Source organism: Nestor notabilis, unplaced genomic scaffold, assembly GCF_000696875.1.
Source record: "Nestor notabilis isolate BGI_N333 unplaced genomic scaffold, ASM69687v1 scaffold15315, whole genome shotgun sequence".
NCBI lineage: Eukaryota > Metazoa > Chordata > Aves > Psittaciformes > Psittacidae > Nestor > Nestor notabilis.
The window spans coordinates 64,779-89,671 of record NW_009929983.1 but is presented as its reverse complement, the minus strand read 5'-3'; the positions used below and the strand labels follow the sequence as shown (position 1 = coordinate 89,671).

Below are 24,893 nucleotides of genomic sequence, written 5' to 3'. Positions count from 1 at the left end.
TTATATATATATATATAAAAATAGAATCCTTTTGTCAGGATTATATAAAATTATATAAAATTCCTCAATCTCGTGCCAAAGTCTTGTGTGGACACTTATATTTCAGTTCAAGTGAGCTAATGTCAGTTTAATCCGATTCCAGTTTTTTTGTGGTAAAGGTGAGATGAAGGAAGGTCCTGTGATGTTGAGGACACTTGCACTTACGTAATGGTGATTTAGCTCTACCAGTAGAAATAAAAACAGAGGTGAAGATAATTTCACATTCTCTGGTTTTGCATATGTAACTTTAGAGCTCGAATCAATTTCTGTTGTTTGGCTTAATTTAGTTTTTCAAGGTGCTTAATACCTTCCAGAAGTGTCATCTGAATATTTTTCTTAACACACATAAACACTTTACTTGTGTAGAACAGCTGATTTCACCATCTCACCACTATTATCCACTAGAGTATCTTTTCATATTAAGATTTCATATTAAGAAAAAGTGATGAAGTTCAAGGTGCAAAATATATAGCAGTGAAAGCATTAACTTAATTAAGGAATAATTAAATGTGGAGGTTAGAACTTTACAGAGAAACAACACTTGACTGGTTTTGTATCCGAGTAACTTGCTTTACAATTCCTTTTGCTAGCTTAGTCACAGATTTCTCAAAAATGTAAAAGAAAGTTCAGTGCAACCCTATACAGTTTTGTACTTTGCACTGTTGATGATTTGTTAATTATGATAGCACCTGGAGGCCAAGTGTTACTTACATACCAACTTCGGTCATTTTTGTAAGTTTTCATTCTGAGTTTTTAAAAGATGCAATGAACAGGTCTGTTACTTACTGATTGTTTCCATCATAGACACTGCTTGGCATGTATCGCTGTACGGATGTACCAGGGGAGTTTGTATGGCAGCCTGGAACCTTGACACAAGCTGTTACCAAAGGTCATTGGATACTTCTGGAGGATATTGATTATGCTCCTCTGGATGTGGTATGTAGGTTCATATTTGCTGTAAGGTACTTGTCTTAAGGCCCATGCTAGCAATTTTTGGAGTCTAATCACCATGAGTTCTGCAGCTACATGCTGAAAATACTGCCCCTTTAAAAGGAATTAGAAAGAATTAACGTGTCTGTCTGCATTCACACATTAGCACACCGTATTAGTTTTTGTCATTGCTTTAGAGTAGTCAGGACACTGCCACTGATGCCAGATTTCACTCTGAAGATTTGAACTGACACTGATAATGAGCTGTGTGCCTTTTGAATCATGTTTTAATATTTGAAAACACATGTGGCCTCAGACACCACAGAATATCGTCGCTGTACTAGAGTGGTGCTGTTAATAAGATTTTTCTTTTTAGTGTTTTGTTGTGTGGGATTTTTTAATTTTTTTGCCTTTTTTTATTTATTATGCATTTCTTACCTGTGGCTTGGATAGTAAAAATGTGTTGTTACATTAAGCAGTATAAGTTTTAACAGATTTCCTGTATACAGCTCCAGAATGACTAGCTAGACAGTCAGCCTTCCCGTTTGAAGTATGGCTGCTGCAAGCAGCAGGTCTTCTGAAAGAACAATCTCAGAGAGATATTTTGCTCTATAGGCCTGCTGGACATTCTGCAAATAGTTATTTTCTTTCATATCTCTTCTGTAAAGCATCCTTTGTGTGACTAAATAACCTGACAGCTTGTTTATTGAGTTCTAGGCTTCTGAAGTAGGGAATTTATAAGAAAGCCAAGAAATACTGCTTGTATATAGTAGACAGTTTTTCACTGCCAGCGGGTCATGCATTTCTTTGCTTTTGTGGACTCAGCTCGTTGCACTCATCATAAGCATGCCCTGAGTAGCATCCTGCGTTCACTTCTCCCTTTCTTCAGGTCATACCTTCATGTATTCCATCTCCTTTCTCCATATTGCAGCCTCCATGCTTACCTCCCTCTGTGCTGAGGGATCATTGTGGTCCTACCTTCCTTTTTTTCTTCCACTATTACTACTGTGCTTCTGCATGGAAGGATAGATTGTTTAAATAGATAGAAAATTCTCCTGGGGGTAGCAGTGTATACACTGGGAAGTTTTGATGATTGAGAATGACATCTTTGAGATGCAGGTCATCTTTGTTCAGGCAGTTAAAGATAATATGGATTCTGAAACAGAACTGTTTAATAATTCATTTGACAATTCAAAATAAATAGTTTTGATCTAGACTTGCAGCGTAAAGCCTGTCATTTCCATTCTCATCATTAAATCTGGATACTGGAGAAAGATACATGGGGCTTTGGGCCACTTGGTCTAGTGGAAGGTGTCCTTGCCCATGGGGATTGGAACCAGTTGATCTTTAAGGTCCCTTTCAACCCAAACCATGAAGATAGGTAAACATTACACTTGTGACTTCCACTGCTGTTTAAAATTGCCAGGGACTCTGCAATTCTTGTTAGCATCACTTGGAAGTGCAATCTGTGGGAATGATAGTTGCTGACAATGTAGTGGTGCTCGGCAGAAATGTTCTAGCAGCTCAAGTGTGAAATGAGCGTGGATGGGTGTGCTGTCTGTTACAATTTCACAAAAAAATTTTCTTTTCTTCTCCAGATCTCTGTGCTGATTCCTCTTTTGGAAAAAAAAGAGTTGCTGATTCCTGGTCGTGGCGACTGTTTAAAAGTAGCATCAGGATTCCAGTTTTTTGCAACCAGGAGGTAAGCTTCTAAAATTAAATGAGATTAAGAGTATGGATATCCTGGTTTTAAGTTGAAGACAGGAACTGCAAGGTACTTGGGCAATAGTATTTTACCAATTTCCGTTAACAAGCAGTAGAAGCCATAGAAATTGTGAAGGGGAATTTTTTTACTCTAGAACAGCCTTATATGAAACTTGCAGGGGGAAGCCCTGCAAAACCAACCCCTCACCAAAACAAAATGCCACTCTTGGGAATTACTGTGTGAAGAAGGTTATGATTGTTCTTCACAAGGTGTCTTGGCTTGCTGGTTTTAACAGCACCTGTGTAACGTATTTCTTAGTTTTGCTGATTTTGGGGTAATTGGTAGTCTCACTACTGAATGATTAGTTTTTTGGAATTTGGTTGTGTTTTGGTTTTGTGGTGTTTTTTTTTTTTCCTTCTGTCTCCTTTACCTCCTTGAGAAGCTATATACATGTATTCCTTGGAAGATTTAAGAGTTTCTGTTTTCTAAACAGAAAAAGATTTAAGGTACTCTCCCTGATGGTTTCACTTTAGTAATGGCCCATGCCTCCAATGTCAAAATGTACTCTTGTATATTAAGACATAATATTGTATCAAGATTAAAAGTTAGGCTATCTAGAAGGAGAATGGTTACATAGTTTTCATGTTTTGTAGTTTACTTCAAAGTCTTTACCGATTTTTCCTGCTTTTGTCTTCCTTCCATAAACTTATTCTTTTCTTTATCTGATCAATATTTTTCTGGGATTGAGTCTTTTTGGATTCAGCTTTCTTTTGGTTTCTTCAACTCCTAAGTTTTCTTCTGTATATTTGGTTGTTACGGTTTAACCCCAGCTGGCAACTAAGCCCCACACAGCTGCTCATTCACTTCTCTCTGGTGGGGTGGGGGAGAGAATCAGAAGAGTAAAAGTGAGAAAACTCATGGGTTGAGATAAAGACAATTTAACAGGTAAATTAAAACAAGGAATTCACTCCCATGGGCAGTCAGGTGTTCTGCCACCTCCAGGAAAGCAGGGCTCTATCACACATACTCCTTGGGAAGACAAACATCATCACTCCAAATGTCCCCCTCTCCCATTCCATCTTCCCCCACCTTTATATGCTGAGCATGACACCATATGGTATCAGATATCCCTTGGCTCAGTTGGGATCAACTGTCCTGGCTGTGTCACCTCCCAGCCTCTTGTGCACTGCCAGGCTAGTTGCTGGTTGGGTTGGTGTGAGGACCAGAAAAAGCCTTGACAAGACCATGACTCTGTAAGCAGGGCTCAGCAGTAAGGAAGACATCTCTGTATTATCCACACTGTTTCCAGCACAAATCCAAAACATAGCCCCATACTAACTACTATGAAGAAAATTAACTCCGTCCCAGCAAAAACCAGCACATTGGTGAACAGTGTGTATAGCAGCAAATTATAGTTTCTATTGGGCTCCTTAAGTAAGTCTGTTCCGGTTTACAGCTGTGTAAAGTTATTAAAAAAAAACCACAAAACAAAACCCAACAAACCAAACAGAACACTAACCAATCAAATAAACAAACAAAAACCACCCCACAACCAAAAAAAAACCAAACCACAACCCAGTATCTAATGCTTTGCATGTGCAAGGCTACTTCTGCAGTGGGTATAGCACATGGCTGAATAGTTACTTGTGCAGTAAAACAAAAGAAGAATGGACAAAATATGTGATGGAAAGGACTCTGTGCATAAAGAGTGATAAAAAAATAATCAGGAAAGACTCTGGAGGGGGCAGGCACTGGAGGTGTTTTTCTTGCATCTGCAGTAGAGCACATTTTAGGATCCTTTAGGATCTGTGCAAGATAATTCCAGGCCACTTCTGTCAGGCTCCTCTCCTAACAAAGGATTCTGTATGTTTCTTCTGGTAGACTTAACTTATTGTCATTCATCTTTCTGCAAGTATCCCTAGGGAGATTTTGCACTACAGGGGGAAAACCACTGTGATAACAGATAATTTGAAAAGCAGAGGTGTGTGCAGTACGGTACCTGACAGTACAGTGGCAAACAGTGCGTGATCTGTGCATGTGTGTTATGCTATAGCAGAGGTACGTAACGCGTTCTTTGCACAGGAATGCATTGAAAATGTTGAGTTCCACAATATGCTGTGTTTCATGTTGTTTTGATTTAGGATATTCAGTTGTGGCGGAGGTTGGTACAGGCAGCAAAGCAGCCATGCTGCTCTTCTAGACAAATACTGGACCAAAATACATATGGATAACATGAGCAAAGGAGAACTCAAGGAGGTATGGCGTGTGTTGCTCTATCGTGGCATGTGAATAATTGTTTCAGTTAAGAGTAGTAAATGTTCTTCAGTAATAAATTTAATCATTATTTTTATCTCCAAGTTCCACAATACAGCCTTATAATTTCAGATTTATCCTTTGAAGTGAATTGGACAAAGATTCCTGAAACTTGCCTGGGCAAACACAGTTCTGCTTTGAATGGGTCAAAGAATCAAATTGCTTTGCCATTTTGTAGCCCACAGAGACTTAAAATGAAAAAATGAGCTTACTCTAATCCTGAGTTCTAAGCTTTGAGATAAAAAATAGTTGGCCAGTTATCAGTTACAAAGAACACTTTCTGTTGACATCTTTTGTTAGCATCTGGCTGAGCTCATGTTGAAAATGACATCCAGAAAGGATGAATATTGAAGTGAAGCTTGGTTGTCAGAACCTTACGAAAAAAGGAAGCTTTGGTGCTAAATGTGTCACCGCTAGGTTCTTCCTGTTCTTTTTTGTAACTTTGTAGCTCAAGTCACAGAAATGTATAAATTAAACACTAAGATTCTGTAGTAGTAGAAGAGACAGCAGTAGAAAACATCCACGTTCTTGTCTGGAACATGGGCTCATGTCCTTCCTTTAATCTTTAAAGTCAGTCTGGCAAGGTAGGGCTGGTGTTCCTCGTCTTTATCTGTGAAAAGCTTATTTTCAGAAGCAATAATTTTGGTTAGCAAGCTTTAGTGGAGAGAACTGAGCTGAAAGGAAATCACACAAGAAAAATTAGCCCTTTAATGTGTCTTTGTCAGCACAGTGAATAGACAACTTGAATTGTCATAGAAAGGAAAGGAGGTAAGAACTTTGGTTATCAGTTGTAAAGTTGTATGGTCATTATTTGAGTTTAGATACAGTTGAATGTACCTTTTGTTCTTGCTGTTGACGTTTGTGCAGATGTGTTAAATGAATCGGAGTAGAGTTGAGTTGGCAAAATTCACTTTTGGCATCCAAATCAATACTACACCAGTCACAATAACTCTTTGTTTTCTTCATATGAGAGATTCCAAGACAGTGGTTTTGTGCAGCTTGTTATTGAATATCTGTTGAAATGTAACTAGATGATCTTAAGGTCCTTTCCAACCCGAACTATTCTATGATTCTATTAGATTTTGGGGTCTTAATGTTTCCTTCCCTTGCTAAAGATTTTTTTGCTTATTTGTTTGGTGTTCCCCCTCAGGTTCTTCAAAGGAGATATCCCAACCTTGCTCTTGTAACTGATCACTTGCTAGACATTTACATTCACCTTACGGGAGACAAGTATCAGGCATCAGAAAATGGTGCTTCTGGCTCCAGGCACATACCAGAAGATTCATCAGAATCAAGATCAGAAACTAAGAAACCAAATCTGGAAGGGCGAGAACTATCTCTAAGGTTGTCTTTTCTCACATGTTTATTAGAAGGAAATTTAGTCAGCTGGTCAGCTAGCTGCAGAAATTAAAGGCTGTATCTTTGTTATTTTCTTAATTTCTTTTTTAATAGTAACAGAAGTTTGAATAATTAAACTGGAATTTCATAAAAACTGGAAAAGTCAATGTATCTTTTAAAATTTCGATCTGAAATACTTAGGACTTCTTATTTGCTTTTTTTTTTTTAAATGGAAAAAGTGTGGGTTTTGTCATATGTAGTGCTGAGTCGGTGTCAAGCCATATGGATTACTTCTCAATTCATTTTAACACAGAATATCAGTTCTAGTTAAGAACTGAAATGTATAATGTTCTCACAATAGCTATTATATAACATTTTCAGCAACTGTATGTATGTGCTTATCTAGATAATTTCATATTAGACACAGCATTCTAACTTTAGAAATGGCTGAAAATAACCAGATCTGTAATGTACTATTAATTTAAGAATTTTTGTGATGAAATGCAGCTTGATGTTCACTTATTTCTTCCTTTCATATAAAATGTCAATTCTACTATTAGAATTTCTGTAACCAGTAGTGCTTCGTGAATTAACCAGTAAATACGAGGTGTGGGTAGTACCTAATATTTTTGTGAAGCAGAAGAATGCCACTAATTTCAAAACAGCAGTTGGTTTTTAAGAATTGCATGTTGCTTTTTCTTACCTTTTGAAAGATTTTGTTGTTGATAAGAAATCAGTATCTTGAAAAAACAGGGGGGTTTATACCTTTCCAGATGAAAAGCTTGCTGCTTTTCATGTTTTCAGTTGCGTAATGAATTTCTGGTTTAATGGAGTATGTATTACCTATTTCTAAGCAATGTATCTGAAAGCAACATTATTGGTCTTTAAGTGCTCAGCTGCTCTTTAGAATTGGCACCCTATTTATGTATATGTCTTCCTGTGTACAGCTTACACAACTGAATGTACAATTGCCAGAAGATGACATAATGACTAAGCTGAATATGAAAGAAGGTGCTGTGCATTTTGGTTTAATTGTACCAACTCTGTTTAATGTTTCTTTTTAGAGACTTACTGAATTGGTGCAGCAGGATTGCTTACAACTTTGACAGTAATTCCTCAACCACAGCAGTGAATATTTTTCAGGAGGTGCGGTAAGACTTGATCCAGAAATTGCTTACCCAAATTCTAGCATTGCCTCACAAATCTTTAAATACTCTATTTAGGAATGAGAGATGGGAATTTAGTTTTATCTGAAGCAATTGGACTGTAATTAGAATGTTTGTGATCCATCTACTGGAGGCTTTCATGGCTATTAGGAAGGTTGTTTGCAGTAATGTGCTGAAAGCCAATCCATAGTTACTGCTGTCATATGAACAGCATGCTGCAACATAATTTTAACTGATCTGAGCTGGAACTGCATATGACTGAGAATAAAAGTTTTGAAATCTTTCCTTTTTCTTGTAATATGAGGCTTCTTTCCTACTTCCTTATGCACTAGTTTAAATTTCAGGTTTGGAATTTTTCATGTGTGCATCAGTCAGAGATGTTAAGACATGAGGTCTTGTAATAGTACTTCCTTCTCCATTTTGGTCCATTTATCTAACAATAACTTCTGTGACTGGACATTGAAAGTTTTTGCTTTCACTGAAACCCACTACAGAATTTAGAAGTTCTTGTAACATCTTTTTGATCTCCATTGTTTGACTCAATCCTTGGGCAATGAAATATCTGTATTTACTGTGGCTGGGTTGGATTCAAGCTCATATAAATTAAGATGATGCTTGTCAGATTATATCATACAGAATTTGTATTGAAGAACCTGGTTTGTTTGTTTTCTTCTTGACAGGCATTGGACTGTTTCACAGGTATGCTGTCCAGCCAAGGGAACAGAATGAAAATGGCAAAAGTTATTGGAAGTAAACTAAACATTTCAAAAAAAAAGGTACGTTGAGCTATGATTAACATGATGCTTACTGGTAATATTCTATAACTTGCAATTTTTTTAGTGATGAATTTAAATGTGTTCTGCTATTTTTCTTTAAAATTATTCCCATCTCTGTCCCAGACACGTTTTTTGCTCTCTGTATTATCCCAGGATCTATGTTTTCCTTCTTTTTTTTTTAGTTGTGGTTATTTTTTTTTTTTCCCCTCTGAAAGTTCCAGTGGCTCTGTTTCAGAGTAGATTGCAGGTGGCCTTATCATGCAAAAGAAGGATCACACAGCTGGAACAGCACAGGTTCCTAAGCACGTGATACTGCTAGATGCACAGAATAGTAAAAAATATCGTTTTTCTTTGGTGGTTACAGTGAACTTTAATCACGTAAACGAAGAGATTAGAGAGTTTTTCCTGACTGCTTGTTCTGTAGTCTTTGATTCCAAAATCAAGTACCTCTCTAGAGCCTTCTAACTCTCTGTATTAATAGTGTGTGATATAAATGGCTGAGTTAAGCTAAATCATTACTTTGTCAGCTATTTCTGACTGTAGAAGTTTGATTGCAAAGAAAGTGCCTGCTTTTCTTACTATAAAGGTGTAAAAACTTGCCAGCTGGCTGGACAGATGGATCCCTGAAACTTCTATGGATTTTTCTGTTTGTCCTTCGTTCTTTATATTATTCCAATACAGGCATGTATTATCGTGTGCCAGTAGCAAAATATCCTTGTTTACACAGAAGTATTCACCCAGGCTTTTTTGAGGTGGTTGTTAGACCTCCTTCTAATAAATAGATCCATTACCAAATTATTAAATGGAAAGATGTTTGTACAGACAGTAACACTTCTGAGGTTCTTCAGTATTTCAGGTGAGGAGTATGTAAAACCTGAAAAATATAAAATCTTACCATGAAAAATTAGCTTGCTGCAAAGTAATTCTGGTAGCGTAGCGTGGGTGTTCTTAGCGTGGTGTTGTAGGCAACATCAGTTTTAGAAATGTTAATACTTTCTTCACAGGTGGAGTTCTTCTGTGAACTCTATAAACCAGAAATTCTAGTACAGGAACAAGAAGTCTCTGTTGGAAGAGTGCATCTAATGAAGAAACAAATCCAGGCTCTCTCTGTACAAAGGTAGAGTATCTTGTAGTGTCCATATGAATCAATATATTCGGTGGTAGAATAGAATAGATTACAAGTCACAGGTTTTTTAAAAAAAAATTGGACATTCTCCTCTAGTGGAACAAAGTGATGAGTTCTCGTGATCTGAGTTTTACCTTGTGTATCTTTAAGGCTGTGTCGTACTTTTGCAGCCGGAGCATGGAGACTTTCAGCTTTTTTGAACAAGATTTTCTTTAAAGCAGTGTGGATCCACAGCTGTCATAATAAGGTTTTGATGACTCCATCTTTGTAAAGGGAGATTTTTGTAGTATATGGCACTAGCTCTGCTGGCAGGAAGTTCTTTGGAAATCCTGATTATTTTTTTTTTTCTAGGTTGCATATTGAAAAAAATAAGTATCTTATAAGGGTAACTTGGAACTAATTTCTTCCAAACCTATAATTTTAATTGAAGATCATAAATTTAACCACTCCTGTAAAAAAATTAATAAAGGAAGAATTCAAATGAGCTCCTTGGTAAATCGTGGGTTTCAGTTGTTTCCTTTGTTTTTTTAGAGCAAAACAAACCTTTGCTGCCACACGGCCATCTGCAGTATTGATTGAACAGCTTGCAGTTTGTGTTGTCAAAGGAGAGCCTGTGCTCTTGGTTGGTGAAACAGGAACTGGCAAAACCTCAACTGTTCAGTACCTTGCTCATATTACAGGTAAATAAAGTGTGAAGACTGTAACAAGCATGACAATGATTTAAACAAAGAAACCCCACAAGTTGACGGTGCTTTATATTTTTGTTTCAAGGACACCGTTTGAGGGTTGTCAACATGAACCAGCAAAGTGACACTGCAGATCTCTTAGGGGGGTGAGTCACCAACAGTTGTCTGTTCAGCATAATGATTTGGCAGTATCAGAACAAGCTTCTAACACACGTGTACTTGCGTTGTTGAGAGTTGTGTTTAGACAAATACTTGTTTCATGGAGCATAAATGTTTTAAGAAACATTTTTGCATGCAGGCACCTTGTCCTTCCTGAAGAACAGAGGCAGTTTCACTGAACTGTGTGTACATCCGTATGCAATAAAGTCATTTAAAAGCACAGCCCAGTGTCTCTTTAAAAATTGCTGAGCTGTTCAATATAAATATGTTGTAATATTCACTGGACATACTGTTTGGTAGTAGCAAAAATACTTTTCTAATCAGGATGGTCCTGTCTTTATCAAAGTGCCTCAAAAGGTGCATTTAAATATGTGCAATTTTACTTCATTCATTACTTGAGCAGAAAACTTGCGAAACCAGATTTCCTTCATGCACGATATTGTTGTTTCAGTAACTGTTTGGAGTTTTTTTTAGTTCACAGATGCTAGTTCTTCTTCAGTGTCACAAGTAAGTAATTACTCTTTTGCTTCTCTTCAGTTACAAGCCTGTAGATAACAAGCTGATCTGGCTACCTCTACGAGAGTCTTTTGAAGAACTCTTCTCTCAGACATTCTCTAGGAAGAAAAACCAAACGTTCTTGGGACACATTCAGACCTGCTACAGGCAGAAACGTTGGCATGATCTGCTAAAACTAATGCAGCATATTCATAAATCTGCTATTAATAAGGAAGCAAAAGAAAATGCATCTGGTGAGAATTCAGACTGATCGAACACATCATTAGTGCTAATCATTGCGGAGAGGAGATACTGCTGAATTTTCGTTCTTTGAATTTGTGGGGTTTTGTTTGCTTTTTGTTTGTTTGTTTTTAATGCCCCTTTATTACATCCTTTCTCCCAGTTTTGAAAAATGCAGTCTCTGACTATCAAAATACTGTTAGAATAGTGGTTGTTTTTCTGTTTTGGGTTTTTGTTGTGGTGGGTTTTTTTTTTCCTAGCTCATCACTGCTGTTAGCTATGTCTTGCAATGTGAACGTTGACTTGTCTGATCTGTGGTGCTCTTGTCATCTGATCTCCACTCAGCACTTGCTTCGTTGGTCAGCTGTCCTTGTTTGTGTGTCAGCCTTCCATATGAATGATAGGATTGTTTGGGCTGGAGGGGGCCTTAAAGACCATCTAGTTCTAACCCTTCTGTCTTGGGCAGGGACACCTTCCACTAGATCAGGTTACTCAAAGTCGTGTCCAGCCTGGCCTTGAACACTGCCAGGGATGAGGCAGCCACAGCTTCTCTGGGCAACCTGTGCCGGTGCCTCACCACCCTCATAATGCATTCATACTTTCTTTCAGACCTGGCACTTTGTTACATCTCACAAATATATCCTCTTCTAAAAACAAAACAGAACAACAAACCAGACCCAAAGTAACAACTCTTCGAGTAGTAATGACTTGGTTTCAGCGTCAGTGATGCTGACTTGCCCAGTGCTTCACTTTGTTTCATTGTAGTTTTGTCTCCAAACAACAGGTTTTCTTCTTTTGGACTTCACAACCCATTTGGAACAGAGGCAGTATTGATACTTTGTTTTGCGTGGTGTGGTTTTCTGCTGAACAACTGAAGTTGTAGAAAGTTGTAGCTTTCCTTCGGCATGGGCCAAGTGAACTTAATTATGAACTTTGTCTCCTCTCTTCTTTTACCTGGTTCTTCTGAATATGCAGATAAATTCCCACCAATGTTAAAAAAAGAATAAAATTTGAAAAACCACTTGTTTCAATCATTGATGATCCTAAAATAAAGAAAAGCTGAAATCTGTAACTTCCAAAGCAAGCAGCTTAAGTCACTATGCTGCTGCATATATATATACCCCAGGCTGTGACTTTAAACAAATAACTGAAATAAGCACAATAGTAAATAATATCATAAGTGATAAGCAACATATTTTTACTGATACTGAAGTGTTCATTATTAATCTGTCTGTCATAAGGTTTGTGAATTTGGATTTATTTTTCTGAGCTATCTGTGGGAATTAGTGGTAACAGCCATGCTGGAACCAAGTGCAGCATAAGTATTTGTTCCTAAGCTAGCTAGGACATGCTGGAATGAACAGCAAATTATCTTACCCATATGTCAGTAGTGTTCAGCTAAATGAAAAAACAGACAAACAATCAAAACAAACAAAAAACCCCAGCAATTTTTGGAGTTTTTAATGCATTAGGATGTCATCTGTAGAACTTGAATGTTTTTGCTGCTCAGCCAAGCTTACTTTTGTATCTCTGTGCTTGAAATAGTTTGATTAAAATACTGATATTAGGCATTTTTTGGGTGCTATTGTTCTGATGGTACAAATTTAAATTTGTTTTGCTTACAGGCTCACTACTGAAGGAAAAGTGGGAAGCATTTGGTCTTAAACTGAATCATGCTCATCAACAGATGAAAATGACAGAAAATGCTCTTCTCTTTGCATTTGTTGAGGTATTTGGCGATTTGCATTTTGGTGCTAGGAAGAATAAGGAGAAGGATTTAAAACACTTTGCAGTCAGTATTATATAAATAACTTCCTGGCAAGAATCTTGCTGTGAAGTAAAACTTGTTCTGTGATAACTCTGTAGAATGAAGTGTGGTACTTCGAGGAGGCGGCTGTTAGATGAGGGGTGGGAAAATATTTTATTGTAACACATTCATTTAATGCTGTATAATAGGAATTAGGACTGGTATGGTAAAAAAGAATATCAGCAGTATGTCATATTTTTTTAAAGTGTATGAGACTAGAAAAACATCTTGACCAATCTCCAGTACAGCATGTTCCTGCCTAGGGATTCCTGTGAAGGATTTAATATTAAGAATCTGTGCTGTTTATCTAGAAGGCTTTTTTTGGAAGTGTTTCAAACCCGTGGCATAATATTCTAAGGATATTAAGCATGGTTAGGAGAAACTATGGTGGTTTATGCATACTTGTTCCTTGTCACCCAGTCTGTCTGAATATATTCTTTCAAATTTTATATAAAGTGTGTAAAATGTTGACCAGTTCTCTTTCTAAAATATTACTGTATTATAGTTGAAAAACCTTTGATTTAATTAAGTTTTAATCAATAAGATACAGTTCCCTGAGGAACGTAGTATTACTTGTGTCTGAGTTTGCAGTTCTTTAGATTAATAGTCTTTATTTTCATAATGGTGTCAGTGAAGCTGATGCACCATAGTGACACAGAGATCAAGAGAGCTTAGTTCTGTTATATTTGAGCCAGTCTAAATGGTAACTGATAATGGTGATAACTGACTTGTGACTTGCAAAATAATTGCTTTTATGGAGAGAGAGCAGTAAAACTGCTATTGCTCTAAAAGTTGGAATTGCCATTTGTGTAATCAACCCACAGACTGCAAAACAAGTATTTCCAGCATATGGATGCTTCACTTGATTGCTGGTGATGTGATTAACAAATCGGTGTTACTCTTAGGGTACTCTGGCACAAGCAGTAAAAAAGGGTGAGTGGATTTTATTGGATGAGATTAACTTGGCTGCAGCAGAGACTTTGGAGTGCCTGAGTGGTTTACTGGAAGGATCGTCTGGGTCGCTGGTGTTACTTGACAGAGGAGACACAGGTACTATTTCTTATGCTTGCTTATGCTATGTCTTGCTATCCAATTAGTTGAACTCCCTATGCTATATAGCTCAAAATAAGTTAAGAACATTTACCATTAAAATGAATGGGTCCAGAAGAGAATAATGTGTTCTTTACACAAAAAGTGGGAGTTGTTCTCTGTGGCTCAGGAGATCTGTGCATGCGGGAACTGTAGCTTTTGCCTCTTCAAACTCTACAAGAAACAGATCTCTGTAGTGTCCTCAGTAAGCATTGCTGTCTTTAAAGACTATTCAAGGAGTATAACCTTTTTTTTTTTTTATTTTATTTTTTTTTTAAAGAAATTGGAGGTGGTTTGATGGATATGAGATACAGTTGCTACTGTAGTAATTGTCTTTCACGGATCCTGTGAATATACTATCCAGCTAGAAATATACATACAGGTCCTTTGCTTTTTCTGAGTCTAGGCCTATAGGTTGACCCCAGCCAGCAGCTACGCACCCATATAGCTGCTTGCTCACTCCTTGCACCCCACCATCACTCAGCAGGATGAGGGGAGAGAGTAGGAAGAGCAAAAGCAAAAAACTAATGTGAAACGAGTGATGCAAAGGCAGTCACTAACCAGCTCCTGCAAGCAGACTAAAGTCTAGCCAATCTCTAAGAGACAGCCAAGCACCTTGTTAGGCAAAAATCACATCCCCCTTCTTCCTCTACCCCAGTTCTTATTACTAAGCATAATGTTACATGGTAGGGAATACTGTTTTGGCCAGTTTTGGTCAACTGCTTCAATAGTGTTCCCTTCCAACTTTTTGCTCAGTCCTAGCCTGTTGCTGGGGGAGGAAAGGCAGCATGAGGGGGGGAAAAGAAAGCCTTGATGCTGTGCCAGCACAATTCAACAACAGTGAAACATTGGTGTGTTCTTAACAGTGCCACAGGGGCTGTTGTAAAAAAAGTTAACTCCTTCCTAGCCAGACACAGTACAGATGTAAAAAATGCAATTGCTAAATATTTATTTCTAGAGATACACATAGATACAAATGTTGTATGAGCTTCCTAGGCTGGGTTTTCTTCCTGGCAGAGGAAAGCGCTGGCCGTTGCTCGGAAGGAGGCAAGGATAGTTCCAAGTTTAGGGCTTATGTAATTTTTGAAATGGTTTGCATTGTTAAAGCATCCTGCTATGCACAAATGAAAGTTGGGGTTTCACTTGCTGGTGGCTGTTGGGAAGATGCAGAGATATTTCCGATAAAATTATGTGGGGTCATTCTCTGAAAACTTTTCACCCTGGCATTTTAAGAAAATGTAATAGTGCAGTGATAGAAAACTGGCTTAAATAAAATATGCCTCATTTAACATAATAAATATCCTGTGTTGAGCATTAACATTGTCTTCTCATTTCTGTTTTACTTCAGAGCCTCTTGTTCGTCACCCCGATTTTCGCTTGTTTGCATGCATGAATCCAGCTACAGATGTTGGAAAGAGAAATCTTCCTCCAGGAATAAGAAACAGGTAGGAAGTAGTGATTTTGTGCCAAAATACTTAGTCACTGCCTTTTTCAGAGTTCAACTAGCTTCGTGAGTTGACCCAGTGAAGAATGTCTTATTTGAAGCCTGAGGATATAAGTCTAAACTCAAATTAACTTCCTGTGAGAGGTGCTTTCCACATAATGGTGAAGGTTTTTCATGAAACACTATCAGGAAAATACTTCTGTAAAGTTGCTGAGCATAAGCAAATGGTCTAGCCATAGTGTAGAGTGGTGTAACTAAGGGTTGGGGAATGATCATTCTTTGCAATTAGGCTGTCAGTGTCTGGGAATGTTACTACAGCAGTTTTTGTTCCTTATGGGGATAATAAAGATGAGAGCTTTGTGTCTCTTTAGCAGCCTTTCTCTTGATAACTCAGAGGTGTTGATGATCCTTGCAAAAAAGTTTGTGTGATATTCAAAATATTTGATGTGTGACCTTCAGGCATTTAAGCTGCGGCCAGGAAGTTGGAGTTGTTGCAGATACTTTCTTCAGTACTACCCATTCCTGAAGGCAAAGATCTTCTCAGGAGTGCCAAAAGTCAAACATGTAGTCCCTTACCAGATTCACAAACACTATGCAAGGCTGTAGAGATGCACTAAGTATATGTAACTACTCATTTGTAGTTATTAGTGGTAAAGTAAGGTTTTATTGCTATTAGCTCTCCTGGCTTAGTAGCGAAAGTCAGTTTAACACTGACTTTAACAGAAGAAAGGAGGCTTCAGCTTCAGCATGGCTTGTTAAGTTTAAATGAGTTTGTATTTGCATTTTTTGCATATATTTGTCAAAATTGTCCACCCCTCTGAAGTTAATGGTATTGGTCAGCTCTTTTGGGTTTGCTATGGTGTGTCCTGAGCTATTGTTTGCACTTGTGATGCGTGGTATGGAAGGGCTGCAGGCTCATATTCAACACCCAATGCAAGTACAGTGGACTAATTAATGTTTAGAAAATATGTTCACTAACTATGAGTCGATAGTGTAGTGTATTAAATGTCAGACACATTGTTAACATATTTAAAGATACTCAGAAATTCACTGAGTACATGTTTTGCTGATGATTTTCATTTGCTTATTGTCAAGTTTTCTCGTTTCATTGCTGAACTGGATATTTGTAAAAGTAGAAAACATCCTAGATATGCTAGTCATAACAAAATTAGAATGGGTGCTATCTCGTAAGCGTTCATTTCTTAAAATAGAGATCATTAAAGAGTCTGCTTTTTGAGAAGTGCTCCTTCTGTGTCATTACTACAGTGTTCAGCCCATAACTTTTGGATATCTATTGCAAATTTTTTAAAATCTTAAAAACCACAGTCCCATAGTTCATTTTCACTCTACTAAGTTAAAATAATTCAGATACATTACTTGAAAGTATTAGTAATACCTTTTTTCCTTTTTTTAAATCACTCTAGTTCTTGAGTCTAAAGGTAATTTGACAAGTCAGTTTGCTGCTGCTTACAAAATTTTAAATGCTATATACTGTAAGAATCATATAAGACATGATTTTTTTTAATATGGTCAGATGTTGAATTATTATGGATTGATTTGCTTCTTATAGGTTTACTGAACTTTATGTGGAAGAGTTGAGACATGAAGGAGACTTGCAAATTCTTATCATGGATTATTTGAGAGGCTTGAATGTGAACAAAAACACAGTACAAGGAATTGTGAAGTAAGTTGATTGTAATCTCTTTAAATCCTTGAATGGAGTAAGTCACAAAAAGAAAGTATGTCAATGTAGTCTGTGGTTAGACTGTTTCGGGAAACTCTATGATGTTCCCTGCACACTGATTTGCATAGTCTTAGGAAACAGAAGGTGGTAGACATCCATCCTCTTCGTTCTGAAGGTTTCTGTACTTTGGTGGAGGAGAATTACTTTCTCAGATTGCTTTATTGGTAGCACCAGTTAAAAAGCATTGTCGTTGCAGTCCTCATTCCCATCTGAGAGACTGAAATGGTTTGTTGCTGCCGATCATACCAATGAAAGTCTTGTGTGTTTATCAAGTTACCTTTCTTTCACTTAAAGTGTACTATCTCACTGCATTAACCTGAAGAACTATTTCGTGTTTAGAATACTTTGAATTTACAGTCATGCTTTCTCAAAAATACAGTTCTAAAATATTCTGTTGCTTAGCTTCACTGACTATACAGATGGCAGAGTTTGGCATGGCTTTCCTAACCTGGAGCTTTTAGAAAATATGACAGTTGGAGATAAGCTTAAGTGTTCATACTTTGGGTTTTATTCCTTCGAGCAGTGGTCTTAAAGTCCTTTCCAGCCCTAACCATTCTATGATTCTATGGTCTGATCAGTAACAGCACTGTGTAACTTCTTATTTTTGCAGCTTTTATTTATCTGTGAGAAAGGAAGCAGAAGCAAAGCTGGTGGATGGAACTGGCCACCGACCTCACTATAGTCTCCGTACGCTTTGCAGGGCATTGAGATTTGCAGCATCTAATCCATGTAGCAGCATACCACGCTCACTTTATGAGGTGATTACCTTTGTTGGGGTTTGTTCCAGTGTGTATTCACTACAAAGACTGTTTGGGTAAAGGATAATCCTGTCTTCTAAGCGCAGTATTAAACAGATGATATTTTTCTCCCTGCCCCCTTCCTCTTCCTTTTTTTTTTTTAATGTTATCACTGAAAATAATTCTTCTTTTTAGGGCTTCTGTTTGAGTTTCCTGACACAGCTTGACAGAAGTTCTCACCCAGCAGTTCAAAAGCTAATTTGCCAGCATATAGTCTCTGGCAACATCAAAAGCCTCCTCAAGCAGGTATGTGACTAAGCTGATATAGAGGTATATGGTATTCAGAGTATAATTTATTTTGCCTTCTGCCTTTTACCTCTACATTTCCTTAACAGTCCTGTTTCTCATGTTACAAAGATAAGAACTAGAAAAAAAAATTATACTGTTCCTTCATAATTTCGTACTGCTTGAAATGCCCATATGTTGGCTAGTTTATTTGTTAATATGAAAAAATAAGGAAGCTTTCACAGGCTTTTTATTTTTAGACTCCAAATGCAGGACATATGGATATGAAGCGAACATCTGTGCTTTGTCTCTAATGGGAAAGGAAGAATCTCATTAACGCTGGGAGCTCAGCATGATATTGCATGGAAGATTGGGCAGGTGGGATGGGGGAGACAGTTGTAAGACATAGGTATTTATTTTGGAATAAAACCCTTCATATAGAAAAAAATGTATGAATATAGAAAGATAAAAGCCAGTTTCCTGCTTGGAAGCATACTTCAAAATTCAGTGCTAGGACTCTTGAGACTTTCTGTATCTTCATGGCACTGCCAAAGATTCCTGCTTCATGACCTTGAAATAATCTGGTCAGTCTTTTCCTGGAATTTGCATTCTCTGACAAGGGGACAGTGCTTACTGCAGGAGTGCTCAGGGATTAATTTAAAATGACTTCTTACAGAATACGTTGCAGTGGTGTAGCAGTAGTTGTCTTCATTAGCAAATTGAAACTCATTTGTATAATCTGTTCTTTCTGTCATGTCTCCTTAGCAAATACCGAAACCCCAAGGAGGGAGATTTGTACTTGTAGAAGGATATTGGATTTCAGCTGGCGATAAAGAACCTACTGTAGATGAGACTTATGTGCTAACCCCTTCAGTTAAGCTTAATCTGAAAGACATTGCCAGAGTTGTGTCTGCAGGGTAAGTCTGTTTCAATGTTTCCATTAAAAAACTAAATTAAAGGTGTTTATTTGGGCCTCTAGTGTTAGTGCTGGTTTAGCCTTTGTTTTTTGGCATGACTAATGTCTCGGTTTTTTCTGCTTTACGGTTAACTTTTCATTATACAATGAACTGAATTTATATATGTATTTTTTGTCTTCTTAAACTCACTTACTGCAATACCTAGCTTTATTTAAACTATAATCTAGAAATTTGCCGTTAGAATAACCTGCTTATTTCACACTGCCGTGTAAATCATCATGGGTAGCAGTTAGCACTTGGAAGTAAAGTTACTTATGTTCCTCTGTTAGTGTATGATCTTGGATATTCCAAAAGAGTTAAGTGGTGATGTTCTGGTAATGTAGTTTCTTAATGTAGATCTGTGAAAATTTCAAATGTCAGTGTCTTGTATATGAGAAAGATATGACTGGTGCTTCTAAACCACTCTTTTGGTTATGCCTTTTAGGACTCACCCAGTACTGATTCAAGGTGATACCTCTGTTGGTAAAACCAGCTTAATTCGCTGGTTGGCTGCTGCTACTGGGAATCATTGTGTAAGGATTAACAATCATGAGCACACTGACATTCAGGAATATATTGGCTGTTATACATCAGATGCCTCTGGGAAGTTGGTATTTAAGGAAGGTGGGTGAGCATATTATATTTACTCCGAATTCCTGTCTCGTTTCACTAGTCTTTTTTCTTCTTTTCTGCTTGTCTGTTTTATTACAGTGGAGAGAGAACCTGTCATAAAGTTAGTAGTTGCATATTAATGATAATCACTTATGTGAATTTCAGTGAATTTTAAGAGTTCATGTTTGTGTCATCCTACTGGACAAAAAAAAGATAATTCAGCAATTTAAATAACACTGTTGCTTCTGACTCTGGATTAGCATTTATACTGAGTGAAAACTGGTTACTAAAAGTATCTGAATGCGTGCTTCTGTTAGATTTAGTTTGCTAGGTTTTTAACCTAGGACTTTTTCTTTTCCCTCCAAGGCATTCTCATAGATGCAATGAGAAAAGGTTACTGGATTGTTCTAGATGAATTGAATTTGGCTCCCACCGATGTTTTGGAGGCTCTCAACCGGTTGCTGGATGATAACAGGGAGCTGTTCATTACTGAGACCCAGGAAGTTGTCAAAGCTCACCCTCGCTTCATGCTGTTTGCTACACAGAATCCTCCAGGACTCTATGGTGGCAGAAAGGTCAGTATAATCTCTTCCTTTGAGTAGCTATGACACTAGGGAATGAATATGTCTCATGTATAGAACTGTGATATGGAAACTTTCTGATGCATAACACAGAATTAACATGAAACTCTTAAGAGGTAGAGAGTAGAGGTGGCTGTGGAATAACTTTCAGTACAGCTGGGTTCTGTTTAGGTTAGTTGCTTGTTTTGAAAATACCAAATTTTTAATTATTTGAAAGTAATTGAGAGATGTGTTTTCCTGAACTGGAATTCATGTATATTATATTTGACTCAGGATTTCTTGCGCAAAAGCACTGGAGAAGGTATTTGAATGCTGTTGGTGTCCAGTTTGTGCTGGTTTTGGCTGGAATAGTTAATTTTCTTCATAGTGACTGGTATGGTGCTGTATTTTGGATTTGTGACCAGTACAGCGTTGATAACACAGGGATGTCTTAGTTATTGCGAAGCAGTGCTTACACAATGTCAAGATATTTTTAGCTTCTCTCCCCACCAGTGAGTAGTCTGGGGGTGCACAAGAAGCTGGGAGGGGACACATCCAGGACAGCTGACCCCAACAAAGGGATGCTCCATGTCGTATGATGCTGTGCTCAGCAATAGAAACTGGGGGGAGAAGGGGGAAGAGTGGAATGTTCCATATTTGTTTCCCCAAATAACCATTGTGCATGATGAAGCCCCGCTTTCCTGGAGATGGCTGAACCTGCCCATGGGAAGTGGTGAATAAATTCCTAATTTTGCTTTACTTGTGCATGCTTCTGTTGCTTTACCTATTAAACTGTATTTTGTCTCAACCCGCAAGTGTTCTCGCGTTTGCCCTTCTGAGTCTCTCGCCCATCCCATTGTAGGGGAATGAGCAAGTGGCTGTTTGGTGCTTAGCTGCCTACCACAGTTAAAACACAGTATGTTTTAAAGCGCTTGTCCTCATGCAGGCTGTCTCTTACATTTTCTTTCAGTGGTTATGTGGATGTGCCAATTTGGACACTATGACAGTATCCATATTTCTTGTGAATGTGTAGGGGAAGGTAGATAACATGAGGAATATCAAAGGAAAAAGTTCAAACAATAGTATGTTCTCATATTTTAGGTTTTGTCTAGAGCCTTCAGAAACCGTTTTGTGGAACTGCATTTTGATGAACTGCCAAGTGCTGAGCTGGAAACCATCCTGCACAAACGGTGCAGTTTGCCACCTTCTTACTGCAGCAAGCTTGTCAAAGTCATGTTAGACCTGCAAGTATGAGAGTCTTTCTTCTTCTGTAGAAAACAAAATATGCAAACATATTTCAGCACAAAGTAATAGAAATTTCTTTTGGGGGGGAGGAGTTGCTAACTGATATTTAAAGACCTAAACTTTAATTTATGGAAGAGAACATACCAGAGTACTTAGTTTGGTGGTTAAGTTAGAGGATAGGGGAGACCATGTCAGTTTTGAGGGAAACGTATCAGCAAAAAAAATTAGTAACAGTCTTTGGGTTTGATGTATAAAATAATCCCTTGCTCTGCATCCGAAGTACAGTATTGGATTTTTAGCTGTGTTTGGGTTATGCTAAATTTCGTATTATTTTAAAGTAATAATTTTGGGTGTGTTCTGACACTCTTGTGTTTAACACTCATGTAACAGTTGGTATTTAGCTAAAACTGACTCATATTTAAATTGCAGTCTCTTCTTTTAATTGCAGTAGCACAAACCAGAGCACACTTCAAAGTGCTAAAATATATTTTGGTGTAGAACCTAATCTTATGCTTGGGTTTTGGTTTATTCCAGGTACCTATTTTCTTCTCAGTACTTTTATTTATTATTTATCTATTATTATCTATATTATTTTGTTCATGGTACCTATCAAATAACTGCTTAAAGGTAATTTGAGTTTTGGAGTCATGACAGTACCAGACTTTTTTAATACAGTTTGGTTGAAGAAGTGTCATATCAGAGAGTTCTGATTAGCTTTGCTTTAAGTATTCAAACTGGTTAATAAACAAATGGCTCACATTTTGTTCTTATGACAGTCTTACCGCAGAGGTTCAACGGTGTTTGCTGGGAAGCATGGGTTCATTACCCTGCGGGATCTGTTTCGCTGGGCTGAAAGGTACAGATTGGCAGAACAGCTGGAGAAGGAGTATGATTGGCTTCAGCACTTAGCAAATGATGGTGAGCCCTGCTACCTCAGGTTTTTTAAATATCTGTAGAATTGATTTCTAACCCTAGTTCTTAAGCATAAATTTTTGTTGCTGCTTAACCAGGTAGTAATTGCTTTCTCTCTTCCTTTGTTTTATAGGTTTTATGCTTCTGGCAGGCAGAGTCAGGAAACAGGAGGAGGTGGATGTTATTCAGAGTGTCCTTGAGAAACACTTCAAGAAAGAAATATATCCTGAGTCTCTCTTCTCGGGAGAAAGCGTCAAAAAGCTACTGGGTGAGTCTTCTAGAAGGACCATACTGGTACTTCTCTAGACGGTGACTGAAGCTGATGGATTGCTTTGTGTTGTGCAGCTAAATCCTCCATGCGGATGTCAGTGATGGACAGAGATTTTCACCATATTGTCTGGACTCAAGGAATGAGGAGACTTGCTGTTTTGGTGGGACGAGCCCTGGAGTTTGGTGAACCAGTACTGCTGGTGGGAGACACTGGGTAACCTTGCTTTTTATGCTGCACTTCATTGCTACGCCAGATACTGAGTCAGATACAAAGTGATTGAGGCTTCAGTGCTTCTTTGATCTGAGACGTTTATACCTCTCTCACGGCAGACTTGCAACTGCTGTTTTTCACAGTTTGCTTTTGAGGGGAAGCAACTGCATCTCTTTCAGCACAAGTCTTTAATGGGATTATCTGCATTATGTATAACTACATAGAAATTATAGAGAAAGTAGTAAAATTGAAACAAACTGACTTCTGTCCCCACCTTTCACAAGGTGCCTTTTAGAATCTAACTGTCTGTCACTGGAGAGGTTGCTTTTGGGGAATTGTGACATTTTTCTGTTTGCGAGCATATTTGCTTTACATAGAATTACAGAATTGGTTGGGTTGGAATGGACCTTAAAGATCATCTAGTTCCAACCCTTGCCATGGACAGGGACACCTTCCACTAGACCAGTTTGCTCAAAGGCCTGTCCAGCCTGGCCTTGACGTTTTAAGAGCCTGAATATTGTCTTGCTACTACTTCTCCTCCACTGCCACTGCCTCATGTTGTAAAGGAGATCATGAAAGTAGAGCTGTCTGGTCCTGTGCTGGTTATACATTTGAAGAGTGAATTGTTGTAGGAGAGAAGTGAATAAAAGCACTAGAATCATAGAATCAACTAGGCTGAAAAAGACCTTTAAGATCATCAATCCAACCTCTACCCCAGGACTGCCAAGACCACCACTAAACTATGTCACTGACAGCCTCATCTACAGTTTTTGAATGCTTCCAGGGATGGTGATTCCACCACTTCCCTGGGTAGCCTGTTTCAGTACCTGATCACCCTTTCAGTGAAGAAATTGTTCCTAATATCCAATCTGACCTCCCCTGGCGCAACTTGAGGCCATTACCTTTTGTCCTATAGCTTGTTACTTGGGAGAGGAGACTGACACCCACCTCATTACAGAATCCTTTCAGGTAGTTGTAGAGAGCAGTAAGGTCCTCCCTGAGCCTTCTATTCTCCAGACTAAACACCCCCAGTCCCCTCAGCCATTTCTCATGAGACTTGTGCTCTAGTCCCTTCACCAACTTAATGCTCTTTTCTGGACCCACTCCAGCAACTCACATCTCTCGTGTAGTGAGGGGCACAGAACTGAACATAGTGTTCAAGGTGTGGCCTCACCAGTGCTGAGAACAGGGGGATTATTGCTTCCCTGGTCCTTCTGGCCAGGGAAAGGGAGAAGTAAAATTATTCATGTAATAAATGAGAACTCTAGGAACTCAGCAGTTTATTCCCTCAGATTTAGGCTTGGTCTAGACATGTAGCATCTCCAGTTCAGTGAAATGTTAGGCTGAGTACCTGTAGCGCCAGGCTGAAATAAATTTAACTTTAAACCTGCAGAAATTCATCAGTGTAGATATTGATTTAATTAAAGCCGTCTTGTGCAAGTCAGCAACAGTTGTTGTGCCAAAAATGGCTTCACTTAGCATACATTTGTTTCAAGGAAAGGAGCAGAAGGAAATTTGCATGCTGGGCCTTTGTCTCATAGCTCTTCAATGAAAGTATGAATCTTGTCCAAAATGAGCTGATTGCTTGGATTCGAGTGGGGTTTTTTTGTTATTCTTCCATTTCAATTAAATTGCTTTGTTGCAGGTGTGGTAAAACTACCATTTGCCAGATCTTTGCAGCATTAACAAATCAGAAGCTGTACTCGGTGAATTGCCACTTGCATATGGAGACTTCAGACTTCCTGGGGGGACTGCGACCAGTCAGACAGAGGTCAAAAGACCAGGTTTGTCTTAACATTGATAGCAATTGGATAGTGTGACCATGGAAGCAAAAAGCAGCAGTTATTAATGACTTTTCCATTTCTTAGGAGGAATCTGATGGTTCTAGACTCTTTGAGTGGTGTGATGGACCTCTTGTTTTAGCAATGAAAGAAGAGGGTTTTTTCCTCCTTGATGAGATTTCTTTAGCTGATGATTCAGTACTAGAGCGACTTAACAGGTATGTCTCAAATGTGTTAGACACATTGAAGGTACTTAATACTATTCAC

At 38.1% G+C, this 24,893-nt stretch overlaps 1 protein-coding gene across 1 annotated transcript in view; it reads left to right on the top strand.

Annotated features, from left to right (window-relative positions):
* Positions 1-843: 843 nt before the first annotated feature.
* The window catches only part of MDN1 (MDN1, midasin homolog (yeast)), a gene marked incomplete at its 5' end in the record, with an annotated part of 87,463 nt that continues 63,413 nt past the window's right edge, over positions 844-24,893 (top strand). The window contains 25 exons of the mRNA XM_010015230.1: positions 844-975; positions 2,568-2,671; positions 4,816-4,930; positions 6,138-6,331; positions 7,390-7,471; positions 8,172-8,267; positions 9,272-9,384; positions 9,925-10,073; positions 10,165-10,225; positions 10,776-10,987; positions 12,599-12,702; positions 13,686-13,830; positions 15,218-15,314; positions 16,884-16,997; positions 17,668-17,815; positions 17,990-18,100; positions 18,845-18,996; positions 19,481-19,659; positions 20,014-20,222; positions 21,309-21,455; positions 22,229-22,370; positions 22,498-22,632; positions 22,710-22,848; positions 24,491-24,629; positions 24,714-24,844. Of these exons, the coding sequence (XP_010013532.1) occupies positions 844-975; positions 2,568-2,671; positions 4,816-4,930; positions 6,138-6,331; positions 7,390-7,471; positions 8,172-8,267; positions 9,272-9,384; positions 9,925-10,073; positions 10,165-10,225; positions 10,776-10,987; positions 12,599-12,702; positions 13,686-13,830; positions 15,218-15,314; positions 16,884-16,997; positions 17,668-17,815; positions 17,990-18,100; positions 18,845-18,996; positions 19,481-19,659; positions 20,014-20,222; positions 21,309-21,455; positions 22,229-22,370; positions 22,498-22,632; positions 22,710-22,848; positions 24,491-24,629; positions 24,714-24,844 (3,350 nt within the window). The remainder of the gene's footprint in view (positions 976-2,567; positions 2,672-4,815; positions 4,931-6,137; positions 6,332-7,389; positions 7,472-8,171; positions 8,268-9,271; positions 9,385-9,924; positions 10,074-10,164; positions 10,226-10,775; positions 10,988-12,598; positions 12,703-13,685; positions 13,831-15,217; positions 15,315-16,883; positions 16,998-17,667; positions 17,816-17,989; positions 18,101-18,844; positions 18,997-19,480; positions 19,660-20,013; positions 20,223-21,308; positions 21,456-22,228; positions 22,371-22,497; positions 22,633-22,709; positions 22,849-24,490; positions 24,630-24,713; positions 24,845-24,893) is intronic.